The 12,780-nt window shown below is 34.4% G+C and overlaps 1 protein-coding gene and 1 pseudogene across 1 annotated transcript; one reads left to right on the plus strand and one right to left on the minus strand.

Annotated features, from left to right (window-relative positions):
- Nucleotides 1–2,865: 2,865 nt before the first annotated feature.
- Nucleotides 2,866–11,808, plus strand: LOC122044157 (annotated as a pseudogene).
- On the minus strand, nucleotides 8,823–11,877 carry LOC122044158 (glutamate receptor 2.7-like). The gene is made up of 5 exons (XM_042604692.1): nucleotides 11,637–11,877; nucleotides 10,258–11,519; nucleotides 9,863–10,169; nucleotides 9,364–9,731; nucleotides 8,823–9,269 (listed from the first exon to the last, which is right to left on the minus strand). Exons 1-5 carry the CDS (start codon nucleotides 11,875–11,877, stop codon nucleotides 8,823–8,825), a joined length of 2,625 nt encoding a protein of 874 aa, XP_042460626.1.
- Between the last annotated feature and the right edge of the window lie 903 nt (nucleotides 11,878–12,780).

A 12,780-nucleotide genomic window follows, 5' to 3' on the forward strand; every position in this document is an offset into this window, starting at 1 on the left:
TATGGTTATCTGTATGAGCTTCACAGTGTTTGGTTTGTCTAAGTAAGATGCATTGCTATAGCTTTGATGTGTATGCAAAGGCCGATATGAACTTATGTTCGTGTAATGACACTTGTGAAGTGGATTGACTATATTGTTGCATGCAAGATAGATGGTGTGAACATTTCAATGGGTGGCATGTGCCCATGTGATGTTTGATTATAGGCAGGTTTTGAGTGTTGAGTGTGGATTATGGAGTTTATATCAGCTGTAGAGGCTTAACTTCTTGACATTTTGTATGCCTGATATGCGTTTGTGAGTTTTTATCTCTCAAATTGATTTTATATACATGTACCTTTTTTTAAAAAAATGTATATGAAAAATATTATGATAAATATGATAACATATTATGATAATTATAATAATAATAAATATGGTGTTGATTGTAATCCAAACATAATAAATCATCAATAATTAAAATCAATTTTAAATATCTTGAATTACTATTTTTGTAATCATTATCTTTCAATAAACTCAACAGGAAATTGTTGAATAATGATATGATAGATTTAACATTATTCTCAACTTTTTCCATTGAAACTAGAAGAAGGAGATGATGAGCTATCATTTGAAGGTCAGAATCCGATTTGTCACTAAAAAAAGGAGTAGCAGTCTAGCAGAGAAAGAAGCTGCAATTTTAGTGGCTGAAATTGCTAGAGCAAAGGAGGAAATGAATAAAATTTGTCGTGCTGGAAAAAACCTCAAAGAAACATTTGTTGTTGGCCGACTAAAAGATGGTTGAAAAGAAACAACACTTAGTAAAGGAAAAGCTCTGTAAAGTGGCTACTGTCAGAGAGGAAGAAGTAGGATAAGAAAAGGAGGGGAAGATAAAGAAAAGAAAGTAGTTTGTTGTCTGTGAAATTAAAAAGAAGAAAAGTGATGTTGCACTTGCTATAGGAAAAACATGAAAGGTGAGCTTAGTAGAGTGAAGGGAGAAAAGACGAGAGGAGTGCATCCGGATGTTCAGAATAAAAAGATGGAAGAATTGGTAAAAAGTGGAACTGTCATCCTAGCGGTTCCATGGTCCAGGCCCCATAAAATTTCAAAAGAAGTAAATTATGATTAATACTGGGTAGGATAGGTGATTGGGGGTCGAAGGAATTTTTGATGTAACAGACCAGAATTTTATCCCTGAATATAACTGGTGACCTTCGATCCCACGATTTCATTGATAAATTGTAAATATCTAACCAATTGATCCCGCTCGTGGAGACTAAAAAGATGAAAGAATAAGAATAAAGGAGGAGGAGAGAGATAAGGTGGTGAGGGCGGTGCCTTGATGAGGAAGCAGGAGATAGCTGTCATTATCATTTTTTTTAATTAAGGAAAAACACATAAAAAAAAATGTCAAAATTAACCTTATAAAGCTGATTATCATGTAATATTATATAATAGGTATCCAAAAATTTATCATTTTAAGAAAAAAATAAATATTATTAATTAAAAATTAATTCAAAAATAATTAAATATATATATTTAAATAATTTAAAATCCTAACAAAATGAAAAAAAAGATAATAAAAAAATAATAAAAAAGTCTTTTAGGTTTTAAAAAGAATTTAAATGATATTTTTTGGATTTGAAATAGGATGATTAAAGATAAATTTTGAAATTTATTAAAGATCTCTAAACGAGTTTTAATTTGATATATTATAAGTCTCGTGGTTCAATCAAAGTTAAAAATTATGATCTCTCAAAGTTTCCACCTCCTATTACAATTTTACCTATTCTATTTCGATCCTACTAATTCTGTTATGATCTTACTGTAAAAATCAATTTTGTACGATTCTGGATTGATTTATGCCTCTGAATTATAGAATCGTACGATCCTATGATCTAAGATCATGATTTTACAAACATAGGTTTTGTCGATAGTAATACACGAGGATATTTTTTTAAAATTTATATTAAGTATTCAATTCATTTAATAGATTAATTTTAGATCATCGATTCAACCTTATAAAAATTTTTTATGATTATAAAGATAAATCGAAACGTGCTATTATTAGTATTCTTAAACCCACTTTTTTCATAGTATTCAAGAACTAAAGGGAACATTGAAGATGCGACAAATGGTGACATTGAAACGTAAGAATTATTTAAGGAGAAAAAGAAACTACGCTGAGCTGTGGGTCAGAAGGAAAAGCAGATGGAAAACGGAGAAGGGAAATGAAAAAGAAAAACAAAGAAGAAAGAAGACAGTCACAGGAGGAAGAAAAGAAAAGACGAAAAGAAAAGACGTTGGTGTGTGGGGAGGTGGGAGCGGAATTGCTAAGTGCGTGAAAGAAAAAAATAAAAAAAATAAAAAATAAAAGATAATTATTTATATTTAAAATAATTTATAAAAAAAATATTATGATAAATATAATAATATATTACTATAATTATAATAAGTAATAAATATAAAACAATAATAAATATAATTATAATTATAATTCAAACCTAATAAATCATCAATAATTAAAATTAATTTTTAAATATTCTTAATCTGTTATCTTTGTCGTATTTTATTTATTTATTTATTTAAAATAATGAACTGCTCATCGTTATTAGATTTGATCATCTCTTCTTTGTCGGAATCGACCCTTGCTCTCCCACGAGCGATGAGTTAATTAGGATGATTGTTTTATTATAATAAGGTAAGATCAATTTTGGACATATCTTCTAACAACAATTCCCACCCTCTGAGGGGGACGGACTCATGTCCTGCTATGAATTCCCCAGATGAACGTAACCTTTTGCCGCGATGCGACAAGATGCGGTTCCTATCACTCGGCACTCGCTTCGGCTCCACGCCCTCGACTCGTCATGCGGCCGCGCCTGATGATCCCCTGGCTCTCTCGCACTGGACGACTTCCTCTGCCGGTACAGCAGCAAGGACAACGAGAGTTTTTCCAAGATCATGGAGAAAGTCAATCGAAAGAAAAGAGAGAAGTTCGCCCACATGTTGGAAGGCGAGAAGGAACCGACTTTGCAAACCCTAGAAGAAGAGAAGAGGGACCGGATAACAGATGGGTACAGTAGCACTGGTCAACCCGAGTGCACGCTGGAGGGTTGGAAATACACGGCTAAGAATCTCCTCATGTATAATACCCTCAGAAATGGGGGAGGCTTCCGAGCGACTAAAGAGCCTCACCAAGCAGATCGACCGGCTTCATGGAAAATCAGCAGCCGAAGCCAAGCCTACAAAGGATGAGGCAGCTGTTGCTATCCTTTACACCCCCTGTGGCTGGAACTACTCCTGTTGGTGCTGCGCGGCCGTTTGCGGATCGGGAAGCTGAGAAATAAAAAATGTATGGCTTGGAAGATTTGTGGAAGACGCCGAAGTCCGAACCCCGTGTATGTGGATTCCACCAACTACCAAGAAAGCTGATAATCGATTCAGCTTTGTCAGGACGCTTTCCCCTGGCCCTGGTGTCCATGAATACCCCTTCATGACGTGGGGAGAGATCGAGGGAACCCCTCTGAGATTGGACCTTGAGGAGTCACCTGTTGATATAGGAGGAAGTAGTGACTGACCTCATTTTCGAATTCGATTGTCTTCATCTTGAGACGTGAATTAAGCTCATCCCTGGCAAGGGAAGCTGCATGAAAGGTGAGGGAAAAGGTCCAAGATGTTTAAGAAACCGTTGCTGCCATCGCCTGCTAGAGGAGGTAGTGCCAGCCCGAGTCTGCGAACTCTTTCTCCAGCTGCTTAGAAGTTTCTGAGAAGGTCCATTGCAAGATCTTCTAGTTCTATGGATGAGACTCTTCGAGCTAGCTATTGTCGGTCTAGCTCATTTCTAGCACTCCAAAAGAGAAATCAAAGTTGTCTAGAGATGGAAGCTTAGCATCAAGATCTCCCTCAGCAAGATAGGATCTGCTTCTCCTTGGTGATGTATATTTTCTCTTAGTTTTTATTTTCTCTTATGTCTACTGATGCATGGTACACACATGACACTGTAAGGATTGTGCAACTATTCATTCTCCATAGTTAAAATTCCCACTCTTAGTCAGGCTGGTAATTTGTGATTATTAATTCTTTCTATATGAACTTTCTCTACTGATATACATGAACAAAAGAAACTTTTGAAATCTCAAACCATTTACTAGTGCATTTACCTATTTGGTGTTAATCATGTTATAGGGGGATCTTGATACTATTATCAATATCATATACATAAAATCTGGAAGATTTCTAAACGAGGAATTGTACACAGTATATAAATCTAGAAAGATTCAAACAATTTGAAAATAGGATCTAGCATTGATGTGTATAGCATGTTAACGAAATCGAAAACGATGAAAATTATAGATCAACCAACCCGTAAAGGTGTTTGTTTTGATCTTCAGATTGTTCCAACGACTACAAGAAGATGACGACGACTCTTGATTCAGGTTCAATTTATAATTTTTTGATTTTGTTAACATGCTTGCTATACACATCAATGCTAGATTCTGTTTTCGAATTGTTTGAATCTTTTTGGATTCATATACGGTGTACAATTCCTAGTTCATAAACTTTATAATTGGTATCAGAGCAAAGACAACCTTAAATCTTCTTTTCGATGGGATAAGAAGAAGTTTTGACACTTTAACCCTACGGGGACCATAGCCCTATATATAGCTTTAGACCCATTTACGTTATCAGCCTATCAATAATAACGGAAATAGGTTAACAAATTTCTACTCATGATTAAAATCCATATCCTTTAATTTAACCCATGATTCAACATCAATTATATCACTTTAGCGGGCTTATGCATAATAACAATCTTGCGTGTTATAATCGTAAGAGGATTATGCGATATTTACATAGAGCAAAGGATTTCATACTCATGTATCAGAAATCTAGTCAATTGGAGATGATTGAAGATTCATATGCTGACTTTGTTGGTTGCTTGAATAGCAAAAGATTTACTTCATACTTTGTTTTCATGCTTGCTAGAGATTCTAGCTGTTATAATCGTAAGATTCTAGCTATGAATGTTGCTGCAAGCTAAATTTATCACCTTTTACCATAGGGGTGTTACTAGGTGCACAATCTTGCATGTCATACCTACTGAGTACCCTTTCAATGTAGGTCTTTTGTAATAATCTAAGTATACCTCTTGAACAATCATGATATATCTGTATGCTAACATAAAAACTGCATTACCAAGATCTTTAATTTCAAAATGACATGATAGAAATAATTTGTTTCATGCGCCAAAGCCTTATTATTGCTTGGCAATAAACTTGAGGTACATACATTGATCAATGGTGTTTTCCTTAAAACCAAATGAAGTAACCAGTTGATAAATTTGTAGTGTCACTGATAAGATGACCATTTTAGATCATAAATGGATTTTTTAACCTACATACTAGGCGCTCCAAGTTTAGATTCAAAATTTTTCGATTGCACTATGTATATAGTCTCATCTATTTTTCTATTGAGAAAGTAGTCTTTACGTCCATTTGGTGTAATTCTAAATAAGAACTACAAATGTCATGATTATCTTAAAAGAGTGTTTCATTAAAACAAGTGAGAAGACATAATCAATATCCTTCTTCTGCGTGAATCCTTTAGCCATAAGGCAAACCTTATACTTTTTGACATTGCTTTTGGAATCTCAATTAGTTTTAAAAATCCATTTACAATCAATCGGTTTCGCACCTTTAGATAATTCTATAAGTTCCCATACGCCATTATTAGTCATAGACTTCATCTCTTCCATCAAGGCTTCAATTCGCTTTTTGAAATTAGAGTATTGTTTGACTTCATGGAAAGATGTAGAATCACTTTCTAACCATATCAAACTCATATTCTTAGAGATAAATATAATCATGTGAAATTGTTGATCTCCTGTCTATAGTGGATCTCTTTAAAGATACTTCTACTTAAGGTGGTTGGGGCAACTCCTTGACCATAGGAGGTGATACTTTAATCTAAGTGGATGGACCCTCCATTTGTGTTGGAGGTAACACAAAAATATTTTGGTTCACTACTCCTAGATTTGCAATTCTAATAATGTTGAGAATCATTATGCTATCACTACCAATTGTAATAGTAGTAACATAGTTGGATTGTCAATGTTTTCCTCTTCAAAAGATATTTCTCTTACATTCATGCTCCCACAATCCTTAATAAATTTGACATTCTCCATCTCGAAGAATGACCTATTCGAGGGATCATAAAACTTGAAGCCTTTTGACCTTTTAGAACAACCTACAAAAATAACACAGTTTTTAAGTTCAATTTTCTTTCATTAGGCCTATAAGACCTAGCCTTAGTTGGATATCCCCATACATGTAATTGTCTAATGTTAGGTCTTTTATCCGTCCATAATTCATAAGGGATCTTTGTCACTGTCTTACTAAGTATTATATTTAGTAAGTAAACTGCAGGCTTAAGTGTCTCATCTTATAAAGATTCTGGTAAAATAGAAAAGACTTCTTAGTATATCTTTTAGGGTTTGATTTTGTTGCTCAGGTACATCATTCTAATGAGAATTACCTAGCACAGTATACTGAGGAACGATACCACATTCAACAAAGTATTCTGCAAATGACCAAGAACATTGTTCATCATCAGAGCCTTCATATCTCCCATAATATTTACCACCACTATCAGATTTCACGACCTTAATTTTTTGCCTAGTTGATTTTCAAGTTAATTTTGAAGAATTTAAATATGTCCAAGGATTATGACTTCTCATGAATGAGATATAAATAACCATATCATAAACAATCATTTATGAAGTCAATAAAGTATGTTTAACTATTCCAAGAAGTTTTAGGGAATAATTCACATATATCTATATCTATTAGTTTCAAGACATCGTTATACCAATTTGCACCTTTATTCATTTTATTAGTTATTTTCCCTTTAATATATTCTATGCAGACATTAAAGTCCGACATATTAAGGAATTCAAGAATTCTTTGTGACATTAATCTTTTTTGGTACTATTTGGATATATATACTAAATGCCTATATTACAATATGGAAGGATTCTCATTCATCAAATTACGCTTTGCATCCATGTTACTTATATTCATTATTTCGTTGTTAGTAAGAGTTATGGTATTTAATTTGTATAACTTATCAATTAAGGAACTAGTACCAATCATAACTGAATTTTGGAATATACTAAATTTTTCATTGTCAAATGAACAAAAAAAATCAAATTTGTCTTAAGACATAGAAACCAAATTCCATCGAAAAGACAGTACTATAAAAGTTATTTTTCAAATTCAGAAATACATTAGTTCTTAAATAAAGTTTAAAAACACCAATCGTTTTCACTTTAACTTTCTTATTATTTCCCATATAGATGTATCTTTTATCATCAATTGATATCAGAGCGACAACAACCTAAATCTTCTTTCCGATGGGATGGGAAGAAGTTTCGACACCTTAACCCTATGGGGACCATAACTCTATATATAGTTTTGAACCTATTTTTGTTATCAACCCATCAATAATAATGAAAACGGGTTAATAGGTTTCTACACACAAAATCCATATTCTTTAATTAAGCCCATAATTAACATCAATTATATTACTTTATTTGACTTATCTGTAATGACAATCCATCGTGTTATAATATGTAAGCCCATCAAATAGAGAAATAAATACCAACAAAATAAGCACATTATATATTGTTAAAAATAAATTTACCTAATTTAAATAAAAGTACACTCAATATATTTAATATATTTATAAATTAACTATCTACAGAATAATAATTATACATAGAGATAAATCAAAATTTATGATTATATTGTGTGTGATACTATAGATCCTCTTTTCTTGTATTTTATATTGTCATACTATTGCCCTTGCATTTTCTTGTATCTCATATTGTTATGTTCTTATTTCTCCTATCTAACAACCCCTGGTTGCCTCTAGATTTAAGGTGACGGCTTTACTTTTGCTCCAATATATTTGAAGTGAGTGGTAGGCAAATTAATAGATGTTATAAGATTTATTCACTTCTAGATTCAGAATTCTCATTGAACTTAAAAATATTTTTTATTTATTCTCAATCTTATATTTGGGTTATAGCCTTGTCCTTTCACATTGAATATGTACTTGAACCATTATTTAGTTTATTTTGATAGTTTTAGTAACAGTTGTCTTGGATTATATGTCCTTGTTATTTTCTAGATTAATGGCTAAAAACAAAATTTAGTAGGTGGCCGATGTTATTTGGCACTCCTACTACTTAATCAAATGATCAATGACATATTGATCACCAATGGAAATATTATTTTGCTTGGTGAACTCAGCTTATGCAAAAGGACAGTTGACTTCAAGTTTGAGATACGGTAATTACAATATGCTAACACAAATTAGACATATATCCACATGAATATGAACTACTTCACAAATTATGTCATTGATAAGGATTTATCTACATAAATAATATATGAGCTGTATCCCTAATTATGCCGTGATATCATGTGTTACCTTCAATAATATCATACATTAGATAAATGGAGCTTTATAAGCTATATCCCCTGGGGCAATGGTGTAGCGACTTGACACCTTCTCAGTTCCAGGCATCTAAGGATTGAGTACTCCTAGCCTCGACGAATTAGTGAATGATTTTTTCTTAATGAGCAGTTGACCTAAGAACGTTGAGCTGATAGCCACTTGTTGTGAGCGCTTTCTGATTTTCCTAGTGGTCAGTGGAAAATTTCCGTGGGGTCAGACTGGTCACCTCCATGATTAGTCGGCGTAAGTTGGAAATCTAGTGCTAACTAAAAAAAAACTAAACATTTAGTCAACGTAAATGAAACATTAATAATCTCATTGTTTCAATTATTGTCATCATCTACCTGGTTTGATGGGAGATTAATATCTATTGTGATCTCATTTTGTCCATGGATCGTCCCTTCTTGAGAGGATACTGGGAACACCTTTTCTTCTTCTTTCCTTCGTTTCTTGGTCATTGTCCAAACCATGTTAAAACTTTGTCTCATGGGCCCAAACATTACATTTGATAGTCTTCTCCCATTTTGAAGAATTAGGTGGCCTTTGAAGAGTATTAACATTATCGTCGAGATGGAACCAGTGAAGACAAAGAGTGCCCAAAAGGACTCCGTGCTTAGGCTATCCTTTCTCCTCTCATTGTCTGGGCTAGGAGTGTTGGATAAGGTGAAGGAGAATTCATCTTTTTCAAGTTTCTTGAATGTTCCATCCTCTGTTAGTTTCAATATGACATCCGAGAAATCATCCGCTAGAGGAGAATCTTTGGGGAAAACCTAATTTAAGTAAAAAAAATTAAATAATTAGAATCATGTGCAATAGTAAGTATACTCCAGTGGTAAATTCAAATGTATAGCGAATTATACTCACAAATCCAAATCCCCCAAGCACGTGCGTCTCACCAATGACAGTGTACTTAGTATGATTATAGAGGAAAACCCTAAGATATGGTGTCTCCAAGTAAGCTGCTGAGATGTTTCCACTCCTAAAAGCATCATCGTAGGCTTCTGATTTTTTAATTCTTATAATATTTTGAGCCTTATAATTCAACACATTCTGCAAGTACTTAAAGACAAAGTAATCCCCATCATAGCCAATTTTACTCCCTGCTGGCACTGGTTCAATTTTCTCAATGGTCAAAATGGAGCTGAGATTGGCTGTGAAACTAGTGGTCAAGATTAGCACCACTATGAGCCAAACAATAATAACTGTTTTCGTATAGAAACTATAGACCCTTCCTATGTGAAGAAAATAGAGAGACAATGTTAAATAATCATACAAACTAAATATAGATGGAATTGCATGTGTTACATTAACTACACTAGAACTATATAAGTTTGGCTAGTTATAATATTTTTGAGTAACTCACCATGGGCATAAAAGAGGGTAGAAAAAGTGAGCCAAAGTGCAGCTCCAAGTTGTTGGCGCCAATTTCCATGGAACTGTGGGTTGTTCTTGTGTTCCAAATACCATACGACAACACAAGTGTAAATTAAGGTGGCAAGGAATAGAAACCAAACCTCTTTGGTGAATGGCTTTGTGAACATCCATGGTGTGTGGTTAGTTCTGATAGGAACTAGCATGGAAAGGCCAGATGACAAGAATGGTTCTGTGAATGTGACATTCACTGCCCTCTTAGCTAAGATTGTAATGTCACCCACTGCGGCATCAAAGTTCTATGCATAATAAGAATTTTTCATCAACATTACGGATGATTATTTCACTTAAACCAATAAACAAAGGCTTTTAGTATATTGTACGTACCTTCAAGGAGACTTGATTTACAAGATCATCATAAGAGCCATTGAAGGGAGCCCATTCATATAAAAGATCATAATTTAAGTTCTTCAGAATCTCCTTGAAGACTTCGATGCAAAATCCTTGAGGCTCCTTTACCTTCCCACTATCATCATATTCCACCTTCACAAATTTTTCAAAAGTTGTATGATTTGGCACTCCGATCTTCAATCTGCCCCACCCTCCAGGAATCTTCTCCATATGCCCGGGCCACAATACTGGACGTAACATAGGAACCACTGTAGATCCAAATCGGCTCAGCTCTTCCTCATCTTCATAAAATCCATATCCCCTGGACCAATACCCTATTTCCTTATAACTCTTTCCTACTACGTTAAGAACACGAAACGCAGAGAAGCCCCAAACTTGAGGAAGGTTATTGCCAATAGTACTTAAGTTTATGAAGCCACTTAAACCCAAAAAGTTGCTTGTAAGGATTCCCTCCCACAGTGTTATATTTTTATTCCTATCCCTAGCTGCCACTGCATTAGCTATGACATGAATTGCATCATATGCTCGGACTGCCAACCTTCTTGGTTCAATATTATTATTTGATATATATTTTTTAAAATCAATGGAGAAATTTTGATAGAATGTGGTGGTTTGGTTGAAGTACGTACGAATTCCTATTACACCTTGCATATAGGAGGAGATGAATGATTGATTAAAATTGGAGTCAAGGAGATCAGTAATATCATCACTCACAATCCACACGTGATCGGCTGTCATTAAATCTTGTTCTTTGGCCTCCATGAACAGATGGTTGGCAAGTTGGGGAGAGGACCTAAGGATGACAAACACCTTGGATAGTTGCGGAGGAATGTTGTGTAGTTTTTCCTTGATTAGCTCAGCTGCACTAGTAGGGACTGTGCGCATGGGTGGAAATGCAATGTGGTGGTCAATTTTAGAACCATTTGCTTGGAGTGCATCAGAAAAGAGTGTGGCAATAGAGGAAATGCTGCCATAGATGTCATCCTCATAAATAACTATAACCTTTCTCCAATTATATGAACTTATGATGTTAGCCAGACAGAGAACCTCATCAGAAGTTGGGTAAGACATTTGAACCAAGAAAGGCATGGTTGAAAGTAGGTTTGATGTTGTTGTCGTCTCTGCGAGAGAGAGAATGGGAACCCCAGAAGCAATCCCTACTCCTGCCAAGGTCACCACCTCTGGCCATGCCCCTATGCCAATGATTACTTCTGCTCCCCAGTCAACCATATCTTTAGCTGCACCAACATGCATGAACTTATGTGTAAATATATATATATATATATATATATATATCTATTTACTATTATCCCGTGCTAGAAGTGAGTAAAAGTGTGATTAAAGAATGAAATTACCAGTTGTTGACGCTTCGACGGGATCATCATTGGTTTTGTTGAATCGTAGAACGAGTGGCGAAGAAGAATTGAAGTGTTGTGCTGCAATCCTGATGGCTACTTCTTGCTCTCTTCGAGTAGGCAGGTAAGGGTTAACCATCACACCGATTTTAACTGCCTTTGCAGAAAAAGCTAATAAGATGGAAGAAACGATCAAGAAATCAAAAGAAACACTTAAGATTTTCACTGGCATGGGCCTCATTTGGTGCAGGAAGGTAATGAGCTACGATCAGTAGGCAGTTCAAGTATGAGCAACTTTGGCTTTCTCTAAGTGATTTATTAGCTGACAAGAAGCAAGCGATCGAGGTTGACCTGTGCAGCAGGAAGGTGCCGCCTTCCGAGAAAGTTTTGTAGCAAGGAATCAAGTTTAACAAATTTCCTAGAAAGTTTGTTAGCAAGGAAGATTTCGAGGATCAAAATTGAATGTCTTCATCATCTAGACGATCGAAGAAATTGTCAAGAGTTGAGAAACTTCTGTGTGATTAATGTGATGTGATTTGTTAAACCCGAATAGAGTACTCCTGAATTCTTAAAGACCTAGGACACATCTGTCTTCATTTATATGTAATTGGGACTGATGAAGAATATATGATCCAATGGTCAATGATTAGGACGCATCTGTCTTCATTTTACCACATTAAAAAGAAATTATATGCATATCAATGTGAAATATGTATATAGTCTCCTTTACTTATTTGACTTTCTCACAATTATGATATTTAAAAACTGCATTTTTAAATTTCTAGACCCAGTTTTTATCAGTCGCCTCATTTTAAGAGTTTGAAATAAAAATAGTATATTAATAAATATGAAACATTTTAAACAATATACTAGATTTAATCAAAAGTGTGAAACTTGTATTAGATTAATTAGTTAACTCATGTTTAAAATATGAGCACTATTAGAACCCCATGTGATCTCATAATTTTTTTTTTTAGTAAGTCTCGACATTTGCTTAAAGCTATGTTATGAGCACTATTAGGACCCCCACGTAAAACCTTCGTTAATAATTTATCACCACCCCCTCTTGCTCCCCACACCCTTAAAAAGATAGCAATATAGACAAAATGCAGCATCCTTAGTAATGCTATACTTCAACCAATCA

This window comes from Zingiber officinale, chromosome 2A, assembly GCF_018446385.1.
Source record: "Zingiber officinale cultivar Zhangliang chromosome 2A, Zo_v1.1, whole genome shotgun sequence".
NCBI lineage: Eukaryota > Viridiplantae > Streptophyta > Magnoliopsida > Zingiberales > Zingiberaceae > Zingiber > Zingiber officinale.

Excerpts from the sequence above, each read along its gene's own strand:
- LOC122044158 (XM_042604692.1), bottom strand. The coding sequence starts at position 11,877 with ATGAGGCCCATGCCAGTGAAAATCTTAAGTGTTTCTTTTGATTTCTTG. Across the intron at positions 11,520-11,636 it reads CGTCGAAGCGTCAACAACTG|CTAAAGATATGGTTGACTGG; the intron begins GTAATTTCATTC and ends ATGTTGGTGCAG. Across the intron at positions 10,170-10,257 it reads TAAATCAAGTCTCCTTGAAG|AACTTTGATGCCGCAGTGGG; the intron begins GTACGTACAATA and ends TATTATGCATAG.